The 26,393-nt window shown below is 35.8% G+C and overlaps 1 protein-coding gene and 1 non-coding gene across 4 annotated transcripts in view; both read left to right on the forward strand.

The window, feature by feature from the left end:
• LOC410888 (lachesin) overlaps positions 1-26,393 on the forward strand; it is a 180,778-nt gene that overhangs the window by 59,348 nt on the left and 95,037 nt on the right. For all 3 annotated transcript variants that reach the window (XM_026446470.1, XM_026446469.1, XM_016910861.2), the window contains exon 2: positions 18,015-18,187. In XM_026446470.1, the coding sequence (XP_026302255.1) occupies positions 18,124-18,187 (64 nt within the window). In that variant the 5' untranslated portion in view covers positions 18,015-18,123. The remainder of the gene's footprint in view (positions 1-18,014; positions 18,188-26,393) is intronic.
• Positions 1,650-1,740, forward strand: Mir9864 (microRNA 9864). The gene has a single exon (NR_127343.1). It is a non-coding gene; the product is annotated as a microRNA 9864 (primary transcript).

Genomic DNA, 26,393 nt, shown 5'->3' on the forward strand with positions numbered 1-26,393 from the left:
GATCAATCCACGAAAATTTCCCGTGAAAATTTCGCTTTCCACAGGGCGAATCTTTCCACCGCAGCCGAGAATCGTTTCTGGAATAGGTGGTGAAATTAATTCTGGAGGGGCTAGTTTGCAACGGACACAACAGGTATTATGAACACGAGTCGAGGGGGGAGGGCGGGATTTAATCCCCCGACGGCGGTCGACGAGGGCAGGAGGGGGGGAGGAGGGATGAATTTGCGATTATCGTGTTGGCGATCTTACGAGTTTGGCTGCGCGTGATGCGCAATAATTCTTGGGCGTACGTTTTCGTAGCGAGCGAGGCACCCGAGTGCAATTGTCAGGAACAGCCGCGTGAACGTTTCCCTCCCTAATGGGCGAGTTTGTTTGAGCCGGCGCAGTGAGCCGGGTTACAGGGGGGGAGGGAGGGAATTCCGCGAATCCAACTCTCGTATTTTTGCGAACGGGGGGTGACGTTTCGAACGAAACTTTTTCAATCTTTCCTCCTCCTCCTCCTCCAGCGTGGAAGACAAGACGATCCGCGACTTTTCTAATTCTAAAACAAATTTTTCCAAGGATTGTTATTATTAAAAATTAAGTGGAAATTCGAGAATAAATTTTTTGTTTTTTTTTATGATCGTTAGAATTTTTTGATCGTTGGAAAGTTTTAAAATTTCAAGAGTGGAGAATTAAATTAATTAACTCATGAACAAAATTTTAAACGTAGAGAATTTTAGTCATTTAAAAAGTTTCGTGATTTGATTATAAAATTTCATATATATATATATATATACGACGCAGCAACGTTTGATCGAAACAACCAATTTTAATTTGCTAGGAAAAAGGAATTTTCTTTGCTTTCGATCTTTTTTTTTTTTTTGTAATTTAATTCAAGGAAACGGAGAGTCGCGTTTCATTCCTTTCATCCCTTGCCTTGTCGCGAGTTCCTCGGGCTAATCGAAAAGTAGGTGAAACAAGAGGAAGAAAGTTAGAAAAAGGCTAATGGAGCTTATTGTCAAACGAAACGTATGTTATAAATTGTTTCAAAATATTTCTGCTTAATGAAGCTGTTAATATCTTGTCGCGTTATTGTTGATCAACGAACAAGCAAACATCAACGTATATTATCATTCACTAAATTTACCCAAAAATTATCAATTATCCAATCCAATTCTAGAATTGTATATATTTTTATTTATTAATTGAAACGTATAGATAAAAAAATATTTTATCTCGCGGTAGAGAAATTAATTTAAAATTATCTAATTAATTTTATAAAATTTTACAAAAATTCAAACATTTGTATTATAATATTCGCGAAACATTTTACGACGCTCACCGTGCATAAAAATCAACGAGGATACACGGATGGACGCGACAAAAGACAACACCATAAGAGAATTGAAGGCAAATTGGAAGCTAGACAGCCGTGTAAAGGGGCGAGTTGTGCAGGAGGTAGGGCGGGGGAGGAAAATCCGGGGGAAGGATAGAAAAGGGGTAGCGGCAGGGGGAAGGAAGGGGCATGAGTGGCGAGCACCACGGGCGGCTATGCGCACCACGTGTAATTAGCAATGTTCTGGGGTGTCGGGACTCGACTTTAATGGAGCGCGTCGCATTAACCCCGGCATTTACACGTCAGGCACGAAGATCGAGTGGAATCGGGGAGCGTGCCTCTTTCGAGGCTGTTTAAATGGATTCACATTGTGCAACTCGACGGCATAAATCCATTTAAGTCGTTCGAAAGAGGCTGGCTGTCGCAATCTTCGCAACGCAGATGGACGAAACACCTGAATGAAAATGATCCCATTTGTCTCACGATGAGAAAGATTCTCGGAATATATCGAGGGATTAATTATAAATCAAGCTCGAGTTACGAATAATTCCAATTAGATTATTATTAATTAGCTTGATAAAAATTGAGGAAATGAGGAAGTGAATTGAAGATACTATCGTAACTCCTCTTAATCCAATATATTAAATATTCGCCAAAAATTAATATTAATCGATATTCCGTTTTCTTTTATTCAATTCCATGTAGCCTTTGTGCAACAAACTCAATAACGTCCGAGTAATCTGAGTTGAACTTGTCAGTAACTCGTAACTAGATTATCACTTAGAAACTCTTTCAACTCTTCTTTCGTTCAATTCTCTCTCGTTTCGACTTTCTTCCAAAAAAAAAAAAAGATCTACGATTTTCGATCGCAAAACTCGTCGTTCGAAAAATTGTATAGAATATGAAATACTTCTAATTAATAATAATCGATAATTTTGATGAATTTTCATTATCGAATACGATCTCTGGCAATTTTAACCCTTCCTCTCTGGAACGAAGTTGAGCACAGGATCGAGAGGTTTCTGCTCGGGCAGCTACCAAATAAGGGATAACAAGTCTCGCTACGTTCCAGAAGCGAAACGCCTGCATTGTGGAACGGGTTTCCCTTTGTCAGAAGGATCAGGTGTAATCGGTGAAACTCCTCACCCGGTATCACGGGTAACGATAGCGCCGAGTCAATTTATTCCAAGATTATGCGATGCGAACGCACTTGCAGGAATTTCAGATTGCACGGGACTAACAATAATTCTGTGAATGATATCCAGGTATATTGATGATTCGAATTAGATTGGTAAAATTCTTTGATCGATTCTTCGGTTTTGTAATGGGGATGATGATATATTTTGCTTTTAGGAATTTTAATTTGTTACGATGAGAAGAATAATTACATTATATATATAGTTATGATAGTTTAATGATAAATATTGTTGTCGTTGCATAAATTCATTCGAATGTAGAAGAATAATATCCTGTTGTGCAAAGTTTGATTATAAAATGATTATAAAATAATTTCAACCTCTTTTGTACTTTTCATCGATAACGTTAAATTAAATCCTCGTTTTTTGCCTAATGAATTATCGTTGATTTTCAAAAATTGCTGACACGTGTCTAATTTTTAAAACGAAAATTTTAAATTTGCAACGTCCCTAATATCCCCGTTCCAGTATTGACACTGGAAATAAAATAAAAGTAATATCAGCAATTTCGATGTAGCCCTCATCGAAAATGAAATATTAAAACGCGAAGGGAGTTCGATTCAGTGTTGAATGTGCAATTTATCGGCTGCCATTGCATTCACAATCGTTTTTCGAATTATATCTCTGAAATGAAATGACAAACGTCACGATATTTTTTAAAAATATTAAATATCAAATGGTATAAACGTGATGAAGATCACGTAATTTAAGAATTTCCCTCTATGATATATTATCGTAAAAAAAAAACAACAACAACAACAATAATAATAATAAAAAACAACATGAACTAGAATCCATGAAATCTTTATCTATCAAATCTCTAATTAAAACAATCATATTTCAATCGTTCTAAATACTTCGCGCATTTTATTTTCCTTCCTTATTAATCGTCCTTATCAAACATAACAATTTATTACAAGAAACTTTCTATATACTCGTAATAACACATTAATACGACGATCACAACAAACATTAGAGGATATAAAACCGAGTGTAAACATTTACGATCATAACTTATACTGCTACGTATATCATTTCACGATCGATTTTTCGTAATTTTCGAGCATCGAGTTATGCAGCCTCGTTAAATCAGTGTAGTGATCGTAGAATTTGAGAGAGAAAGAGAGAGAGAGAGTAGCCCCCTCATTGGAAAGTAAGACGGTTAACGATCGAACGTGTCGATGGAGAACAGTCGTCTCGACGTCTCGAGCGAACTTAGTTTACTATCATGGATATTTTACCCTACCTTCTTCTTCATTGGTAGGGGCGACACGAGGCCACAATAACACCGACCCTAACCTAACTTGAATCAGAACGAGAGAGAGAGAGAATGGAAAGGTGGAGAGCAACAGACAAAAGGAGGGAGGGAGGAGGAGGGAGGCTGGAAAGCGGTGCGCACGGTTATAAGGATGTTGCAGGGCGAAAAGTGAACAGGACGGGCGAAAGCTTTGTTCCCGTGACGTCATGATGGAACGTGTCCCGTAACTTCTGCTCAGGAAATTGGAGAAGTATTGTGATGCAGGAGGTGGCCTGTCGGACGAGGAAAACCGAGGAAACCCTCTCAAACTCCTTCTTGAACGCCCACCTCCGCCCCCCCCTCCGCTTATGTTCTCGTGGAAAATTGTACGTGTTACGAGTACGCCTATTTGAATACACGAGCGTGCACTCCGTCCCCCGTTCGAATAGACGCGAATCTTCTTCGGCACGGGGGAGGCATAGGGAAGGAGGAATAAGGTTCTCGCGGATTTTTCGGTATTGGAAATTGGAGGAGACGGGGATGGTTCTCTTCTCGAACTCTTCTTGGACGAATCTTTGGATTTCTATATACATATATATATAAGAGTATAGTTAAAATTGAGAATTTTTTATTATTGGAATAATTGAAAATGATGATATTTTTCAATCTTCATTTCATCAATTCCTTCTCTTTAATTAACAGTTTGTACATTTTTTTTATTAGAATTTTTCGACGAAAAGGGTAAATATGGGGATACTTTGAGAGAATATTCTGAATTCGGTGGAATAACGGCGAGTATCGTTTAAGAGATCGATCAGGATCAATTATTGGTGGGATTGGATCGCGATCTCCCTGTGAATCGAGGGCTCGAATGGGTTTCCGCGCTCCAGTTAAATCGTTACTCTCGATATCTCTTTGATTCCATTTTCGGCCGACCGCAAAGTTTTGATGATTGCACGGCCACCTGGGGAGGGGGAGGGGGAGAAGGAAGCGAACGAAATAATTTTGTCCCCGAGCGAGAATGTTATTCGGCGAAATTTGCCCGATACACGTACTCGAAATAATGAACGTGTTACGTGTTTAATAAGATCCATTCATTTGGACAATGAAATTTCAGTTTAATGATTGATGTAGTGTTAATCGTGTATTATGATAATATCGCGGTATGAATATATATATATATATGATCTTTGACACGATTCTTTGTTGATCTTGAACTGTGAGAAATCTTTTGAATTTGGAAATATTCGATCGAATTATTAAAGCGATGTTTGTTACAAGTGGAAAATAGAAAGAATTTTTTGATTGAGAATTCGTTGAATTCGGAATCTCTTTCGGAATTTAATATTTCTTCGGTTATTTCATTCAAAGTGTCGTTGAATAAACTTCGAGAAATTTTAATTTTTAATTATTTTTTTTTTTTGCCGCGAAATACGTGCAATCTTGTCGTAATTAATTTAGTTTAGCAGTAAGTTTGAAGTTACATTATTAAGTTGTTACGAGTCAATTTAATATTTTACGAGGTTTTAGGCAAAGTTTACGGGCAAAGTTTCGTCGTATCATGTAAAACAAAATCTTCTCCAAACTATTTTGTGTCCATTTATGCCAGACTGGCGAGTATTCCTGGCGAACTTCATAGCATGAGAGGGTCAGCTTGATAACCTAGTGATGCAAGTCAATGAAAGGACTAGGTCCAAGGGAAAGATAACCTCATCTTCACAAATTGCTTCTGCGTTGTATAATCAACTTACGACGCGCGTTCTATGGCTATTGAGTGTGTAGAAACACCATATTCTAGCAATTCGTAAGGATATGCAGATATCTTATACCCGTTGGTGAAATAATTTCATGCAACCCTGAATCCTCAACGATCAACTTTAGCTGTTTGTCGATTTTACAACATTAGATCGAACTGTTTGTCTTTCTTCTCTGCGAATATGATTTTACAAATTTTTAAGTCAATATTTTTCACGATCCATCCTTAAATCAGTAAGCTCAACATTATTCAAACAGTTTATAGTTAAATAATATATTTTTGATATTTGATTAGTAAGAATTAGAAGATGAAAATTTCAGATTATTATATCGGAAAATTTATTAAAATAGATATCTCTGTTTGTAATTTTCACTTGCTTTGCATAATTTTGCGATTAAAATCATCGATATTGTAAAAAAAAAAAAGAAAAAATCTCACCCTTGTCCATCTCTTCCCTCAATTTATCTCCACCCATAATCACTCCATAATCTTGTCTTTGATCTCATAATCCCAGAATTAAGGATCCGCACACTACAGGAGATCCGTAAAATTAAAACCGAGTCACGTTGTCGATTCACATTCTTAAAACGTATTTCCCTGCGTGGATCACATACAATCTCGACGTTCGCCAAACTTGCATAAAATTCCTTTTGCACGAGATATTCGAATTTCCCCTTTTTTCAAAGGGATCCTGCACTTGGTAATTCGAAACTTCCGTTCTTTAGCCTCTCTCTCTCATACACACACATACACACTGTCTCTCTCTCTCTGTTTCTCTCTCTCCCCCATTTCTCCCACCCTCACTCTTCGGAGTTCATCTAAGTTAAGCTCCGGCGATTTGCATTCCAGAGCTAAGGACGTTCGAAGTTCGATAAGGCAATAAGTGTGAAAAAGTGATTCCGCGCCGAGATGAGAGCTTTCCGATACGGCCGACAACATATAAATTAATCGCGAAATTCCAACGGTAAAACAGAGGATAAAAATAAAGAATCAACTTAAATGGGGGAACACTGTCTCGCGATAGCCGATGACGTGGAAAGCAGAGTGCTCGATTAACCGCGCTTCACCCTTCCCCACCCTCCCCTCCTTTCGTTATGTCTTTTCTCCTCGATCCAATCGTACTTGAACAATCGTGCAGGAATCTCTTCGCGCGATTAAATTCGCGATTTTGGAAATTGATTATTGAAAATATTCAGGGGGAAAAAATGTCGCGAGATTGACAATTAAGGTGATTTTTGATTCCTCGAGGGATTTAATTGAAATTCGTTTAAGATCTTGAGAGATTGAACGGAGGAATGAGGATAGAAATTAATATTTATTTGCAAGTTTGGTTATAAAATTATAACGACGTCCCTTCGATTTAATTCTTGTTCGATCATCTAAAATATGAATATACGAATAAAGCAGGAATTTCGTCGCGTGGCGAGTTAAGTTTTTATCGATCGATAATTTAGAAATCAGCAGGTAGTGAAACGCGGGGAATGAATGAGGGCATAATGATGATCGTAACGCGATTTGGAGGGGAAGAAACGATAGTTTGAAAAATTCGTGATATCCGAGGAAAGGGGCAGCAAAAATTTCGTGAACTCCGACGCGGCGTATCCCGTAGGAAATCAAGCCAACCTCGTCGAAAAATCAACAACTTTTATTTCTCCTATTGTTCCTATATACTAGGGACAAATACATTATTTTTTTTTTTTGACGTGGCAAATTTCTTTTTCCCCGAAAATATGTCGCAAAATGTGTCGTAAAACGTTGCCCGTTTTAATTTGAAAAGATATTTTTCCCTGTTTGTAGATTTTCCCAAATTAGCGGCAAAATTGCAAGCCAATCGGGAGGCCAGGTGTTTTCTTTCCCGTTTTCCCGTTAGGAAGTCAATGCCTGTTATTGGCAAAACAAACAGAACGAGCGGAGCGTGGGTTGCGGTGCAATTAAAAAGAAATTAGTTTTTAAAGAATAGAAAGGGACAGAGAGAGAGAAAGGGAGAGAGATCTTATGAATATAAAATAGATGTAACGAATGGTGAAATGTAACTTGAAGAGATAAAAAAGGAAAGTCAGGAAAGTAATTAGAGAAGACGTAATAAATTAAAAATTAAATGGTATAAATTAAATAGCAAAGTGAGGGGAAATGTTCATAGTGTTTATCTTGAATCATTTGTTTCCTTTTACAAATTTCTATTACGATTAAATAAATTCCTCTCAGATTCCAATATTCATTCTGCAATCCTATAATAATTCTCTTAAATCGAATACAATGAATCATTAACGTTACAAAACTTTCGAATTTCATATTCTTATACTCGCCAAAAATTAAAAGTATTAATTAAGAAGTAATCGATGGATCATACCCAATCAATTACGCTTTCTAATTAACAACATTTAATTTAAAACTGTAAAGCGTCCCCCTTCCAAGACGGGGCTTATAAATTTTCGATTAAAAACCGTGCGAAGAGGAAGCGAGAACAAGTTGCTTGGCGCCAACTTAACCAACTTATAAAAGCCGTCGAAAATTCGCTTAAATCATCGCCACTCGGAAATTACGTTCTCCACGATTGCTGTGATTCTGCTGTTCTCGCGGCAAACGAAAACAAGAGGAGGGGAGGAAAAGAGGGAAAAGAAAATGAAGCGAGAAATTTGAACGACTGTCGAGCAGCCTCCCTCGGGGGGGATTCTTCGAAAGGAAGATTTCCTGCAAGATCATCGTGTATAGATCACGGTCGAGAGGAGAAAACGTTCTCTCGTTCGCATCGATGAGTGGGGGAGGGAAGGATGGATTCGCTCGTTTCATCTTGACGAACTCGTAAAAAGTGGAGGAACTCGTAAAAACTCCTTGCTGCGGAGCTGAATATTCACGAATTTCACACGGACAAACCGGAAAGAGAAGGGAGGGGGTGTCTTTCCTATTATTTGAAAAGCACACACGCGCGTCTCCGTGTATTTGGAAATGCGAACTAATCGAATTCCCGATCTCGTTCGAATAGAGAAACCAGGAGAAGATATAATCGTGTTGATATGTGTATATATATAAGTTCGTCATTTCTGAAACTTTGTAAGAAGCTTTCGAGTTTGGTTGCTGGCTAGGTGTTTTCGTATAATCTGTCGTGGAATGATTTGAGAAGGAAAGTGAGATTGATTTGAATTAGAATTATAAGGGAATTTTGATAGAAATTTGAAATTTGTTTGATGAAATCTTTGAAATGAAATTTTTCTTAAAAATATATTTTCCTTTTTTTTCTTTCTTTCTTTCTTTCTCTTGTTTTCTTGTTATAAAATTTTATTAGCGAGTACATAAAGAATTATAGGAAGAGTTGTTTTTGGAATTTTGTTATTTAAGCGAATTGATGTTTTTATTACGAACTTTTTATTACGGATTTATTCAGGATTTTTATAGCATGGAGTATATAGTTTCATTTTATAATATATTCTGTGTAAAAATGTGTGTACACCGGCGGAGTGTATCGATGTTTAAGTTCGATAAAGTATTTTATTAATAATACACGGCGAAGAGAAATTTTTTAATAAATATTGATTCACGATTTAGTAGATTTCTAGGTAAAAATATTGCTCATTTACGTTTGCAGAAGGTTTTAAATTAAACCCGGCACTGTTATGGGAAAGTTTGCTTGGAAATATTTACATTGCAAACAGTTTTTGATTCGACTATATAATCAATAGCATCTCTAACGACAACATCCATGTTAAAATTATTTTTCCTAACCATGTTTTCTTCGTATTGAAATGTAATATATTTGATAAATTTTATTCCCTTACTCTCTATAGAATATTTTAGCTCGATAATCCTTTTATTCGGCTCGTTGTAATCGGATAGCAAAAAATTTCTCGCGGCTCTATTTGTTCCTGGGTGCAATTTTGTTGAAAACACGGTATCTGCACACAAAATGCCACTTTTGATCTATATAAAATATTGAGTAGAAAATTGAATGAAATAGGCATAAAATTTGAACAAAACTTATAACTTCGATTTAATTGTACACGTAAGAAAAGACGTTTGGAGAAATTGTAAAAGTGTCTGTAAAACATCAGTGCCGATAGATTTATTCGAGGACGAGTTTCTGTATTCTTCAAGAGACATTTGTTCGAGTCCCCTGTTTTATGTGACGTTTAATCCACCACGGTGAATTTAACGTTCTCCAGAGAGCAAGTCGGTATATCAGTCGAGACTATTGCTCGTGACTCCTTAGGGACGATTAACCATCTATCCAATAATCATTTTATTAAAACGCTTAAAGTATCCTCAAAATCAAATATGGATCATTCAACACTATCAAATTCGAGTTTCTCGATTCGTTGAAACGTTTAATAATGCGTTTGAAGTAGATATATCAATAAACATCCTTCTGAATCGATTTGTAATTTTTTAATTTGCAACGATTATAATAAATGTATCGTCACAGAGAAAAATATTATATTTGAATTAGACACGTTTTAATTTTAATTTATTAGTTTCGAGGTATATTAGATTTTTTTTTAAATTTCGTGTTTTGGTTTTTGTATTATATTATATTGTTTAGATTGTTATTTATATCTTTATATCTGAATCGTTTCGAGTAAAAAAATTTACAGTTTTATCGTCACGTTATTTAATGGCGTGCACTAAAAGCTAGCTTTTATCCTGGCTGCAGTTGTTTACCTGTTCGATTTAATTTCGCTTACGAAAGCACTGTCTCGAAGAGAAACAACAATTCTTGGCCGGCAGTTGTTCAAGGAAATGAGAAGACTTGGAAGATTGAAATCGATATGCAATCATAATTGCTCGAAAATACTCCTTATCCGTTCTCTATTTTCATATCTAAACAATCTAATTATTAAATACAATTAGAAATATTCTTTTCCAAAATTCTTAAGAATTTCTTTTATATTTGTTAAAATTTTATTATTCCTTTGTATTTATCTCTTTATAGATATCACAATACAAAAGTATAAGAAGTAATTAACGCGATGAAAAATTGATGGAAAAAAAGATAAAATAGCTTAAACTGAACTGAATAAAATTACACATTTATAATGATCTTTGTTATAGTAATCTTTGCAAATTTTCTTCCCATTTTCAAATTCTAATAATAACTTTTCGAAAGAAGATAACCCGTTGAAATTTATAATAATACATACAACATCGGATGAAAAGAAACGAAAACACTGTAATCCAAAGCAATTCTATCCGCGCAATAATTTTTTCTCAACTCGAGAAAAAGATAAGCTTGTTGTTGTTGTTTCTCCAACATTGTGATAACATTGAAATTTTCAAGTTTTCCGGGGAGACATCGTTTTTATTGGCGGAACGATAGAAGGGGAGGAGGGGAGGCGTTGAATAAAGCGATCCGGAAATTGTGGTGTTCATGCAGCGTTTCAAATTTATTTTCACGTAAATTTCGCCTACTCTTGTACACGAAATACCTGTGCAGCCGCAAACGATCATCATCGGAAAAGTGATAGTGTCGCGGTTTTCGTGTGACACAGTATACTGTGCCGCAGAGTGCGAACCACCGTGCGCAAGGATCAATGGCCCATGATGAATATTTTAAACGTTTTGATGGAACGATCGAGAAATTGTGAAATTTTATTTTAAACTATCTATTTGGATATCGACCGCGGCCCGGGGGATGATGAAACCGTGAGCCGTTTTTGAATTTATGATCAAACGATAATTTCTCCTATGGTGTTTCCGAGCCTCGAAAGTTTATTTTAATTCGGCGACCAGAGATCGGGTTATTTCAGACGAGATGCCGTGTTTAGAAATTCTGATAATAAACACGTTGCGGGATTTTCACTTTGCACGCCACGTTTAATAAATTATTCTGATTTATTCGAGTCGTTTATAAAATTATTCAGAGATATAAATTATTAAGTGTTATTAAGTGGATACGTAACGCTGTCACATGTCGCATTTATATATATATATATACGTCGAATTAATTAATTGTTTATTCGAAAAGTTAAGTTAAATTTGAACGCGTTGGATCAATTAATTGGTAATTAATTACGTTTTATCGGGATATTAATCGAGATGATTGACTAATTCACGACGGCGAATCGTGAATGTTTTATATTGTGTATAAATCTTGTGTATCAATTTCTAATCAATAATAAATTCGAATACAGTGCAATAGTTTTCGAAAATATTTTTCTTCGTTGAATGGAAAAATATCAAAATGTCATTTCTAAAATAATTATTGGGGGAAGATAGAGAGAGAGAAAAAAGAAGAATATTCCAAAAAACTCGAAATATAATTGAGGAAGAAACTAGAGACTACTGTATTAATAATTCTTTTCCTCGTTAAGTAAGAAAAATACCACATTTCTATTTTCAAAATGTTACTCGATGGAAAATTAATTATTTAAAACTCAGAAAGGAAAATGGATTGGATTAATTTAATTATTACAATACGACCGTATTTAATAACGATCTTAACGAGAAGGAAAAATAATGTGCGATACTTGTGTGGAAAACAGGATAAAAGTGTGTTAATAGGTTTATCTCGATGAGAGAAAGTAGTGGATAAAAGTATGTTTGTAGATCTAATTCGGCGCAATTTTATTTCAGGGGGAAAAGTAGAAACGAGTTAACAATACTACCTTATCCTTTCAACGCTTCCCGGATCTCTGATTAATCATCCACCGGAAACCACATGCTTTGCAAGCATCACGTGATGCCTGAAAAATAATTATCTCGAACGAGTGATCTCTCACGCTAAGCCCATCTCCGAGTACGCTTTAATCTGCATCTAATCTATGCACGTAAACCCTTGTTACACGTGCAACGTGGTGAACTTCACTGTTGCAACTGTTCCCTTTTCGTTAATCCTTCTTATACGAACCACGAGATGGAAATGATATTTTATGAAAAATCGAGAGAGAAAAAGAGAGAGAGAGAAATTTATATATATTTTTTATATTTATATAGATTTTCATAAGTGACAAGTTTTCCACTTGGACCTTGGTGAATTTTGTAAATATTATAATTTTATTACGGTAACTTGAAAGATAACATTTAGATGCAGATGCGATGCTGAGATAAAACGTTAATGATTCTCGAGGAAACTTGGGTTAAAGTATTTCAAAGTAATTCTTTTTTTCAAACACTGCCCGATAGAGTTATGAATTCTTTTACCAAGGCAATGAATAATTCAGAACAATCGGAGTTTGAATTTCCTCTTCCTTTTCTATTCGAGTCCGGAAAGTGGAAAATTGTTCAACACGTGGCCCTTTCCTTATGAAAGAAGAATTCTAAATTATAACGAAATATAAATTTTTTAAACGACAAGCGACATCCTTAGTGATCACTTTTAAGGATAGAATAGATTTAATCAAAATAAATTGAATTAATACATTTTTAAATAAAGTAAAAATAAATTTCGAATCGATAATTTTAACATTGATACCAATTTATATTCACCATCAACTATTTCAAGAACTAAGAAAAAAAGAAAGAGAAAAAAAAGGGAAAGGATTAAAAAATACACGGTCCATGTTCTTTTAATAGCACCGACCGGAGAAGAGTTTCCAGAGGAAAAAATTATCTTTTTGAAATCGTCTCGGTGTTAAGTCAAGACATTCGCAGTTTGTCACCCAGCAACGTGCACGTTACATTGTAAATGGTGTACACGTGTACGCGAGAATGTAAATTAGAGTTAACCCCGCCTCGAGCCTTTTTGTCGAGCTGTCTGCGTGAAAGAGAGCCAACTCGTTGCCCGCTTCCGCCATCGCTACTTGTGCTGTTTGTGGTATAGATCGGCTTTACTTTGTTGGTAACGAACTGCAGCATTTCGTGCTCCGTGTTTCGCATTTTACGTCGCCTCGTCGTCATGGCGCGGAGACGTACGTATAGGAATATATATATATATATATATATATATATATATAGATGGTTTCGCAAATATTGCCGAGAAAATTTTTACCGCCACGGAAAAACCCCCCCTCTGCGATTTTCCTTTGAGCCATTGTGGAAATTGAATTTCATTTTTAACGGGAGCAATTTTTTTTTTTTTTCATTTTTTGTTTTTTTGTTCTGAGAAGAATTGGTTGTTGCAACATTGGAATTTTTGTTATTTTTTTGTCAATAAATTTTGTTATTGAACTTGAGTTTCGATCAATATTGAATATCGAGTTTTTAAACAATTGAATTTAATATCGAAATTTTTATTATTATCTTTTTTATTTTTCTTTCTTTTTTTCTTTTTTCTAGAAATTGAGTTATTATTTTGCAATCCACGTTAAATCATTACACACGTGGTAAACGAGTGATTTACAATGGTATAATTTTATTTCGTGTGTACAGAAATGAAATAGAATGTTTTGATATGATCGTTAAAAAGTTTGGAGGTTCCCTTGTAAATTGAACGATGTTAAAAAAATTCAAGTGTTAAAGGCACTCGTAATTTCGTCCTTTTTATCATAAAAGAATTTGATGCTTGAAGTGGCGATCGAATACGATAGTTGGATAAAGTTACTGTGATTTCTTTTTCTTTGAAGGTTGATTCGCAGTTCAAACGGGCTCCATTTCACTTTGTAACACGAAACGTAGTCATCTTCCGACGAATAACGGTACTTGTCTCATGATAGCTTGTACATTGGAGACAACATATCGTTATTCAGGGATTACCATCCTTGGTATTCGCATATAAATGAAGTAAATGAAGTAAATGAAAATAATGAGGAAAAATTTTGCATCGCGTGTAATTATCTAAATTCTTTGGATTTATTTATTTCGAATTTAATTAAAAAAAAAAGGAAGAAAGAAAGAAAGAAAGAAAGAAATTTTTTCTGTCGTCTATTTTATTTTAATTTAACACGCGCACATTAATTAATATTTGCAGAGAAGAAAAAAGAATTTTTAAATATACACTGTTTTTTCCCCATCATAAAAAAAAAAGCTTCAACTATTAATATTTATCCGCAGCAAATATTTTTTGTAAAAATTTATATATCATTTTGTGAGGAAAGATTAATATTAATGTTGATTAATATTTATATATAACGAGACTTATAGAAAAAATTTATCTACTTATTTATAAGAAATTTCTATGATAATCAGATAAATCAAAATTGAAGTAAACAAAATTCTAATTATATTACTAAATCCTTGTCCATGCCATTAAATAAACGTATGCAAATTATATCGTATAACGCGAGCTCGATCTCTATCAACACTACCTTGTTTCGTGTAAAAATTTATTCCAATATCTTATCATTACACGTTAGAAAAACAATAAACACAATAATCTCGTCTAAACCTACTAGATATCGCCTTCTCCATCTCCGTCTCTCGAATAATAATATTTGTAAGCAGGACTTAGCCCGTTTCACGAGGTGTTATATTCCCCGGCACGCGACACATTTCACCGCGTAATTTATCTGTAGTCAGACCATACGGTTACAATTTAAATAATTCCACCGGTACAACGCACAAGCACAACCGTCCGTGTTACCTTCATACATACATACATACATATATACGCTTTACAATTTACGTTTAACCACATTTTTCTCATCGTATACGTGCTTGGCGAATTTTCTGCCTCGGAATATCTTACATAGATCGACTTATTTAAATCGTTTCAAGATCCTCCATCGCGATTCTTTCACCTTTTCTTCGACTTCAATTCATCATGACGATAATTGCGTATGAGATAACCTGGCTTACACGATATACAAGTTGGTTAATACAAGATTAAGGAGGTTAATATTCTTGAAATTTTTATATTATATATGATTTTGTATTAATTTGGATTAAATTTTTCCAGTTGGATTTAAACGCGTGTTATCGTAGTTTTTTTCTTTTTCGTTTTATAGAAAAGATTGGACGAGAAATTAATTTGGACGATTGTGTCGCAATGAAAATCCAATATATCATTATTCGTTTCAACGTGTGTCAACTGGTGTCAAATCGTGGTGACATAATGTTACGGATAATGTTACGGCTCATTCTCGATGATAATATATAGCAGTATATATTTGTCAAATCGACGTTACGTTTAAATGGAAGATGAGAATTAGATATTATCGGAATTGTAATCGTATCTTGGTTCATCAACGTACGTTTATTAAAATTTGTCGTTTTAAACGCAAACAAACACGTTTGAGCGAAGAAATATTTTTCGATATTCCTTTATTTTCACTTTGTTACATGGATAAAAATCAAAATCGCATCAAATCTGTGATATTTATCGTCGAATCATTCGGTCGTAAATCGAGTAAGCAACCACGGCCTCGGATAATTTCGACGATCACTTTTGAAATCAATGTCGCTTGAATCGATAAAACCATTCGAGCATACATCCGTTGTATATAAAATATATATATATTCGTATTGTTTATATCGTTTTAAAGCAAACCATCGTCAACGATAATTAACAATTTATCGTCACGCTCGTGTGACAATGAAATACGTATAATACACAATTATTTTCAATCATAGGATGATCTTTCTCCTTAATCATCCTTTTTTACTTTTATTTATAAATTTTAAATATATTCAAATTCGATAAAACAATTAATTATTTTAGATCCCTCTATATTTATATTCGAAATGAGATATGTGTACATCATTCCTGAATTTAAAAAAGTTACAGCTAGGCGAAAACTTGAAAAAGATAGAAGAAGATTAAACTTTGGAATATGAATCGAAACTTTTCTTAATAATTTAATTTGGAATTTTTGGATAAAGAAAAAAATGTGGATTTTGTAAGTGCGTTGCGACACGAACCGTTTAAACCGCAGATTAGAATTACAAATAATACTTTATGTAGGAGGATGAAACCATATCTCTGCCTAATACTCATACGTTACAGATTTTCGTTTCGTCGAATAAACGCGACACGTGCTCGCCGGAGATATAGAACGTTATCGATGCGAACGAAGAATCGAGTTGTCTGGCGCGAGTATTTTTGATAGATTTTGTTCCTTTCAATAGGTGTTATCGTTTGCTTTTTTTTCCCCTTTTTTTTTCTACTGTTCGCGGCGGTTTCGCGGTTTGGGAAGAATAGAGGATCGAGTTTGGGTGAACAGAATTTGATATAGTATTATCGTTGGGAACGAAATTGAAACGAGATTTTGACAAACGTAGCGATTTCGGGTGAAAGAATATTTGCTCTTATCTAATGTAATACAATGTGTAGAAGATTTATTCTCATCTTATTTTTAACTTTACTTACCGTGAATTAGATCGTAGTAAGTAATATTTTTCCACAAATAAATATATTTATCCCATTAAAATTAGGGAAAACTTAAACCGCCAAGTAATTTTCAGTCAATGAATGAAAGATTAAAAGCATGGGAATTTGCTCTTTAAAACACTTTTAAGAAAAAGATATTTTTTTAATCGTTTACTGTTTGTGCTCTTTTCACATACTCGGATCTCTCGCTCGTCTCATCTCTGATCTATCTCAAATTGCAGACAAATGACAGAAATGATCAAAAAGTCAAATTTCAACACCATTGCTTCCTCTATCCTCATCGATTTTGTCAAAAAAAAGTCGAAAGTAATCCCGGCCGATTATAAAGGCGCGTTTATTCGAGAAGATCGATCGATGAATAAATTCTGGTCTCCAATTGAAACTTGCAAACAAACAACAATCCTCCAATGTTTGAAAACTTAATTTCGTGAATCGAATCTCCGTAACAAACCTATATGTGTTTGCCCGTCCAAGTCCCCCGGCTTCAAGATCCCGGGCGAACAAAATCCCCTGGAACAATTACACCTCGTTTGGTCCGCAAACAAAGCCCATCACGAAAGCTTCCTCACGTCCCTGGAAACATCCAGGCCGTCGTAGTTCACCTTTGACCGAGGCCTGTTAGTCAAGTTCCGCGGAACAGGATCGAACGTCACCTAGGAGAAACGGCAGCTTGGGGCCAGATAACGACGGTGGTTAGGGTAGTAGTCAGTTTTGCGATGCACGAGGGTGCACGAGTCGAAAGTTCGCCAACGTGGAAACGGCCGATAAAGCGTCCGACCGATGATGAGGCGTCTCTGTCCGTTCGTCCAAAACAGAGACGCGTTCGAGCACCGTTTCTGCCAATTCGATTCGTCAACAGGAATCGGTGGGAGCATACACAGTGCACGTGGAGTGATGGCTCGATAATTTTGATTACTTTCGGTATCTCTGTGTCTACTCTTAGAAATATAAAAAAAAAAAAAGATTAGAAAAGTTTTGTGGATATGGATAAGTAAAGTGTAATAACTTATAGTAATTTTTTTTTATACGTGAACTATTATCAGAAATTTTCTTAAATATAAATTATTCTTAGGAGAAATATACGTACACACTTGTTTCTTCTTCTTTTAATTCTAATTGACAAAATTATTCGTATCATTTACGATACAATTGATTTTTCTTTTATTTCTTCCTTGTTTTGGGAAATAATTTATAGAGTTATTCCAAAGTGATCGATTATTATTATTATTATTCTGCGTAAAGGGGGAGGAAGAAAGGATAGGAGGAAGGATCGAACATACGTATTTTAAGCATGGTACACTCGTTTGTTTCAGGCATGCTATGCGTCAGAAGACTGGAAACAGATGTTCTCGCGAAAGATGACAGGGTTAAGTAGATAAAAGGAGCAGCTGCTGGTTCCAACGACGATTCATCGCGTTTTCCATGCAGTGCACAATGCTCTGCCATCGCGCCCTTGTCGTTCTCTTTGCTGTCAACGTGCCAATCGGTAAGTGAACGGGTTATACGGTGTCGTTTGCCTTCACTGTCCCGTTTGTACTCATCTTGTTCGTGAGAGCAGAATCGGGCTCGACTCGATTTCAGAATTTTACTCGATATCGGCTGCCTTCGTCTCATTGAATTGCTCCGCGTTCAGGAATTAATTATTCCTGGGAAAAATTAAGTGTTCTAGGAACAGGAAATTTTTTTATCGATATTCAAATAACTCAATGAAATAAAGAAATAATACAGATATGTTAATTGGGCCTGAAGAATGGAAAGAGGATATTAATTTCGTGAATCGATTTTATAAGTGATTGTAATCGTTCCTTTTTATAAGAGATACGTTTGTTCGAAGTGATCGATTTTTAACCGAGGATAAAACGAATCAATAATTGATGATCGTCGTTTTCATCCGTGGTGAAATCGATCCGAGGTGAAATCATCGGACTCAATAGAGATATATGGACGCTGTACAGCGTTTAAACAATTGCTCGATAAAAGATGGAGGATCTTTTGTTCCGTCGAAACGGTAAAAACGAGCGTATCCTATGCACGTGTCGTTATCCCCGATTTTCAGCTGTTAAGCTTTTGTATAGATGGGAAAAGCGGCGGATATTTCCGGAAACGGAATATATCTCTTACAAACCGTTTCGATTCGATTGGTTTCTCATCAGATCTTAAATAAATTCCGTGAGAACGATCGAGAACGAGAATTTGAAATTGCATGCACAGAGGGAGCCGCGGATGAGAAATTCAACTTGTCACGTGCTATCGATATTGGAATCATTTTTTATTAAATTCCCTTACACGCCGCCAAGAGTTTCATATTTCATAAGAAATAGTTTTGTGATTCTCAAAGGGGAATGAATAGAGGCGTGGTTTATGAATTTCAAATAAAATTACGATTACGGTGCTTCAGTGCAGTGTATTTTTCCGAGTACGTGTCTCTCTCTTTTTTTTTTTTTAAGTGGAGAAGAATTGTTATTACATTCTCTTTTATTTATTCTATGTTAAATGTGAATTTTCTTTTTTTTTTTTTTTTTGTTATATTTGCGTGTCACTTATGAAATTCTTGTTGCGTCCATGCGTTTAAAAAAGTTATTCGTAAAATTATAAAGGACGCTTCTTACCACGTGCCTGATTATTAATCTGTCTCTATTCATTGCTTTGTATTATCTTTTTTTTTAACACTTTAAATCAATAATATTTACTTTATTTTGTATTCTAAATTAATTTTAGATATAATTGTTTCGCAATTATTAAAGTATTTCAGCAATAATTTGTAATTTGTTTTACGAGAAAATGTTTCAAAAAATCAAAAATCGCATAATTTCATTAAAAAAAAAAAAACAAATTTAAATTTCATTCATGTCCACTTACGGAAAAATTAATAACTTTCATATGAAACATTTTTTCGAGTTATTTCGACTAGTCATATCGTTCTTTAAAGATTCATCTTCTATATATATTTCCTCTCTATTCACAATTTTTTTTCTTTAACTCTCTGTCTCTCTCTCTTATAAATTTCAATTTCATTCTAGGATGATCAGAATTACCCCATCCTCGACTAAAAAACTCCATCCCAGAAAGACGAAGAAAAAAATACAACCCCTCTCTTCTTCTTCGAGAATAAAGAAAAAAAGGGGAACGGATGCGAACACGCCGCGGATGGAAGCACACTCCCTCCCTCTCCCCCTCCCAAATTCCGCTCGAAGTCAATCATCAAACAGTTCTCTTCGGGGTAAACTCGGGAATTGGGGCGCAATCGGTCGGCGCAAAAGCAGTTAGAGCCCGCTAATTTCGCCGAGGCCTCCCCGCCGAATTGGATATCAATTCGTATATCGCGCCGATTCGCGGATTGCGATCGACACAGTTCGGGTTTGTACAGCGAAATCAAACCCTCCCCTCCTCCTCCTCCTCCACCGTCACCGCGACGTCCGATGCAGATGCAAGGGAGGGGGGCCGGGAGGAAGAGAGAAGGGCGCGGAGAAACGAGATTTGGAAACCTGTGCCAAACACGCGGGGAAGGTTTGGATGAATTCCGGATATGCGCCGGGATCCGGAAACCGACATCCACGAGCGCCAACGAGAGGAGGACGAACCCGGTCAACTTCTGCCGTTGATGTTTATTCGCCGAGAGCAACGGGGGTACGGCGACTGGGCTTGTCGTTCGTCGCGAATTAATTCACCGTTTCCGGGTCCCGAACCTTTACGGCTCTTCGACGAGATTCGAGGCTCGTCGTACGCCCTTCGATTCCACCCTTCGGAATTCTAGCAGGAATCCGGCTGGATCGGAATTCTCCTCCTAAAAAATAAATTGGTAAATCCTTGTTCTTCTGTATCCATGGTTTTCTAGATTTAGGAATCGTACGATTTTAATATTTAATATTTAAGGACGAGGGATAATTGGTTTATTTGATTTAAAATGTTCGAGAGTGTAGAGTAAGAAAAGCATTGTTCTAATTTCGTTCGCTGGTCGTTTAAGAAATAATATTTAATTTGCTATATTCAGTCTCTAAAAATATGTGTTCTTCGAGAGAAGCATTGTTTCGAGATGTGATAATACTTTATAAACATAGAATAGAAATTTGATTTTAGACCATTTTTTTGTAAGAGTTCTTCCTGATAGAAATCAAATTTTCTTAACATTCTAATTTAACTCGAAATTATTTTTGATTGTTTGATAAATCGAAGTATCATCGCATGAAAGATTCGAAAGGATTCGAAACGATTGATTCCATTGATCGAGCAAGGGAATAATTAAACAAGTTTGTGTTCTTCTCTCGATTTCTTTCACCTGGTTCATATTCTCGACAAGGGGGAAACGGTTGATAGAAAAATAATTAAATAAGTTTAGTGTCTCGGGTACACGTATCTTGGCGCCAGGCCAAGCTTGAAGGATAGAATTTAGCAACGATTTGTCTGCTCGAGAATATTCGGTGGAACAAAACGCGGATTTACGCCAGTGGATGAACATAAGGAGCTTTGACAAACTTTGTCGTCATTTCGTTACATAAATCTTCCCCGCCTTTTTCTATTTTCGTTGTAGTATTTCGAGATTTCATCCCTCGTAATGCATTGTACGAACAAATATTATTTCGATGAATTAACTTCGAATCGTTAAATTCGTGAAATTGAACGAGGAAGGGAAAATTAGATTTTTAATTTAACAATATTTACGACAATCTCGATATTTCGATAAATATTTCTGAGGGAAGGTTAGAGGGGAGAACACTTTTGAAATCGTTATTGTAACGTGGAATTCGGTATTCGATTTACTTAATCCTTTCACTCTCCCATCGTCTGTCCTCCGAATCGTGATTAGGTTTGTACACTGGAATCAGATGTAGGGATGGATGGCTGAGAGTGTTTCCTCGTCCGGACGTCAATCACCCATTATTCAGTTTAAATTATGCTCGACTAACGAGAATGCATTACCGTCCCTCTCGAATACATTACGCGTTCGACAAACGACAGATATTTCTGTATTGTGTCGTTACAACAATACTTTTATTTTCAATCTTCAAGTGAAATTCACTCTAATAAAATAAATCACGAAAAGAGAATAAAAACTATTCGAGAAATCATTTCATCGATCGATATTCTAATAATAACATACTTTGAAACAATTTATTTATTCAAAAATTAAATTGATTAATTTCCTAAATTAATTTTCTCGAAGAGTTAGATTAACCATAAAAATAATGCGATACGCTCACGCTCCACCCTTTGTTTTCGTTAAGTTAAGTTTGATTATTATTTGTCGCAAGAAAATCGGTTTAGCGTTGTCCGAATATTAACGTTGGACCCGCCGAATCGCTCTACCATGACCCAGTATGGTGTAAATACCAGTATCTATGTTTACGGTTGCGAGTTGCATTTAGACCAACTACTTGCATAGTAGTAATTTGTGGATTTAGTCGACCATAAATTCAACAGTCCTAACACTGATTGCAATATGATGTTGACGTAAGACGCTCTATGCTAGATATCGTGCATATATAGATGTAACAGAATTTTCGATTAATCTCTGGGCGGGATTATATTCATTAGCGTTGCTCGTCGAAACGACAAACGAAGGTAGTTTGATTTCTTTTCTTTTCTTTTCTTTTTTTTTTCTCTCTTCACAATTCAGAGAAAGAGAATAATAACAAGTTTCAGTTTATTTCAATCAGATTCGTTTAAAATAGAGATAAAAATTTTTCCAAAAATATAGAATTAACATTCGCTGCATTTTGAATAAGAAGTTAATCAAGGCTCTCTAGAAATATTGGATTCATCGTAGGAATTATATTTTCGATATATAATGGGTGCGCACGTTTATTAAACGGCATGCAAATTAATCCGAAACATCATAATTTATACAACTACTGGCTATTCAATCTCTTTGTAATTGTTTATCCTGCTTTTCACACCCTGTTTCTTCTTCGCAATTGCACGTTACACGTTACGTCAACCCGCGCCCCATCCAATCAGCCATATTCATCTAAATCTAATTCAACTCTCCGCTTTCTATATTTCCCGTGCATAAAATTAATTTTCTTTGCTAGCTTCAAATTGCCAGCTTGAAATTGAAATTTCCTTTGTGCGAATTTATAATTTTCTACGGAATATAATCGATTAATATCTCGCGTCGATCGACCAATTTCGTTCCCCTCGTTTAATACACGGTTATATAAATGGACAAATTAATTTTCCAAAGATTACAAAATACTCGAAGATTAACTTCATCACTGCGTATATACCGCCATTCAATCACGCCGTAACTTTTTAATCCTCGTCGAATCGGCGAGTCGATACGATAACGAATCCCGGTCAAAGGGGAAGAAAATTTCCCCTCGAAGGAAAGAAGAAGAAACGGCGCGCGCGAGAAGAAAGATACAAAATTTCATCAACGGGGAAAGCGTAGAAAAAACTTACTTCGAACTTCGCCATGGCATCGAAGAAAAAGTGAATAACTTCCCTTCCCTCTTCTTTATTACCATCACCTGGAACACCTGTTTGCTTCCGATAGTCCCCTTCAACCAATATTTATCAGTCGGCATCGTGATAAACTGTCATAACGGGATCTTGTTCCAGACAGGTGCAAAAAAAAAAAAGAAGAAAAGTAGAAGAATCGATCTCGAAAAATCTCGACGCTCGAGATTCGAGCCTCGAAGAGAATCGAACCGAGAAGGGAGAGGGAATTCGTTCGTACGTGGAAGCACGAGGGACCAATGGGGAAAGAAGAAAAGAGAGAGAGAGAAAGAGACGAGGACAGAAATTGAGAGTCCTATCTCTTGGACGGATAAGATAAGATTGTTTGTCCATACTCTCCGGATCACGGTCGGATTCGTCGATTGTTCCGCTTCCTCCCGCTCCTTGCCTCCTCCCTCTTCCTTATCTGAAAACAACGACCTTTCCGGGCAAATTGGTTGGCTCGGGCTCGAAGTCTAGTAAAACGTGATTAATCGTTCCCTTCCTTTCGCGGAGTTTCCCTCCCCCACCCATACCTTGACGCCGCCGACCCATGGTCCTCCATCATCGGTTTCGTTTCACCAGGTTTCATACAGGTGGACGCTGTTGTATAGCGCGATAATCGGATAAAGCGGGGGACTCGATTGGGTTCTCTCGGCCTCGAGGGGGTCGAGTGTTCGAGCACTGGTTTTCTCCCCTTGGGACGATGGAAGAAAGGAAGAAAGGGAGGGGTGGAAGGGCGCGAGAAACCGGGGGAAAGAGAGGGAAAGAAGGGGGGAAAAAGACGCGGTCAGCGAAAGTATACGCTCGTTAGGGGTGGGTCGAGGGCGAGGGACTCGCATCCGCGAGTTTTACTTCTTCCCTGGACTGGAAAACCGTTTCGTTGATCGTTCTCGAAAATGTTCTCTGGCTTGTCTAAACGAATTAAAGAGTTGTTTTTTTTTTTTTTGAGGAGGAGGAGAGGAGGGAATCATATATTATCGTGAGCGTGTGTTTCGTCGAACTTTGTGAATCGATTCGTCCTAGTTCTCTTTTCTTTTCTCTTCTTAAATGAAAATTGAAAATCGATGGAAATCGCGTGTAATTCGTGTTTATAATTTGCAAGAAACAACGAGAATATTGTTACTTAATTGGAATATAATTTTGATATTATTTTTATATATCGTGAAAAGTATTTTAGAATGAATGTACAACACGATTTGATAATAGGTTTCGTGCAAAGATTAGGAAAATTAAAATGATTTTTGTTTTTATTTAACTTGAATGAATATCTTGTGGGAAAAATTTGTTATTCGTAAAAAAAAGAATCGCGTTTTATTGAATACGAAACACTTTTATCGCTTGCAATTTTATTTTTTCCTTTCATATCTAATATATTTGATATTCTCTCCTGTGGACAACAGAGATTCTTTAATTGTTTCGAGCGGCGTTTCCGCCGGTTTTATTCCGGTATTTTTATATTTCGTTATGCAAATTAAAGAGGTCGTTACGCGGAATATTTTTTTCACGAGCAAACGGGATTAAAGGTGGAAACGTTGTGAGAACGAAACAACGAAATTACACGTGGAAAGATAAGATGGCGCGTGACAAAGTAAAGAAACGTGGCGTGGAAAGTAGAAATATTTGGAAATATGAAGTTACCTTGGAAAGATACCACCAACGAAGAAAATTGTGGCCCCCTTGTTTCTTTCATATCCTGAGTATGATTAAATTTTATCTGAAAAGTCTGTTGACTCTTGAAAAAAAAGGAGAGGGGTACAAAGAATTTTACAAACAAATAATTAAAATAATATTTACTTAAATTATTCAAATTTATCACTCTTCATCAAGTATCGTTAAATTTTTTTCAAAATTCGATTCAAAGAAGAACGAAGCATGAATGAAATTATTATCAGACAGAAGATATATGATTTATCATAATATATATTATCCTATATTTTTATCTCTTTATCTTCCTTAAAAGTTAAAAAAAAAAAAAAAGATCTCAATTTATTCAAACGACATTCGATTAAGCAACAATTACATCGTATTAACAATACCAACACGATTGTTTATTAAAAATAATAATAATAATCTTTTATATCGTGATTTTAATTGACTAATTAAAACTCGACGTTTCGACCCGGCGAAAAATGAGATGTATCGCAAATGAAGGCAAAAACGGAAAAAGGGGGAACGGCGTTTTGTGCAATTTTTCAAACGGCACGCTCATTATCGCGCGCGTGCAAAGCTCGCGCTTCTTAGCCGCAGATTTTTGCTCATAATTTAAATAATAAACGCCCCCCGTCATTATGTTAAAATATTGTTACGCGTATGTCACGTCGTGGAAAATAAATACGAATTGCCAAACCACCCTCCTTTACCCGTGTTGAAATCTGTATCGATCCTTGACGATAAGAAGAATGAAATTAGACTTCTGTTCTATTCTGCGCGTAAGAAGATTTCGCAACAATACGGTTTAATGTAAATGGTATGAAATAAATGGTCGATCTGCGTTTCGGAGCGGAGGCGAATGAAAGGAGATGAGCTGTCATTCACAAGGGATAAGTTATTCCGAGGCTCCATCGTTTCAAGAATATTATCAAGAAGGGTTTAATTTCTCGGTCGATAGAGCTTTCAATAGGAGGTAGAATAATTAAATTCTAGGATTTCGAGAGAGGTAACTAATTTATTACGGACGGTTATAAATCAACGTTCGGCATTATTAAATATCTCGCTCTCTAAGAAATTTATTTATTTATTAACACGGGGGAGAGCCTTTAATTGCTTGTGCTTTAATTAGAGAGATGAAAGAACTATGCTATTTCATGTTATTTCATGCCGAGAGAAATTCTCTTGAAAATTTTTTTATGGGGAATAGACGAATCTGTAAAATTGCAGCGTATCGTAATAAATAAATATTTATACGTTTGTTGTATGTTGGATAGTATTTTTTTCAAAAATATCACAGGTATTGAGACGTATCTAAAGGAAATCTTGACGGAAACGCAATTATACTATATTTGAATTAAATTAATAAAATCGTGAGATATTCGCTAAGTTATGCAAAATTCTAATAAATATTAAAATGGAATTCCTTCGAAATTATTAATACGAGTTAAAATTATTTAATTTTAAAATGTAAAAGGAATAAATTCAAAGGCAGGACTGGAGGTAATATGCATACCTAATATCACATGAAGTGTAAGTGCATATCCCTGTACGATGATATTATACACACATATCAAATATAAAATCCGTTAAAATCATAATTTCTC

This window comes from Apis mellifera, linkage group LG2 (genome assembly GCF_003254395.2).
Source record: "Apis mellifera strain DH4 linkage group LG2, Amel_HAv3.1, whole genome shotgun sequence".
Classification (NCBI taxonomy): domain Eukaryota; kingdom Metazoa; phylum Arthropoda; class Insecta; order Hymenoptera; family Apidae; genus Apis; species Apis mellifera.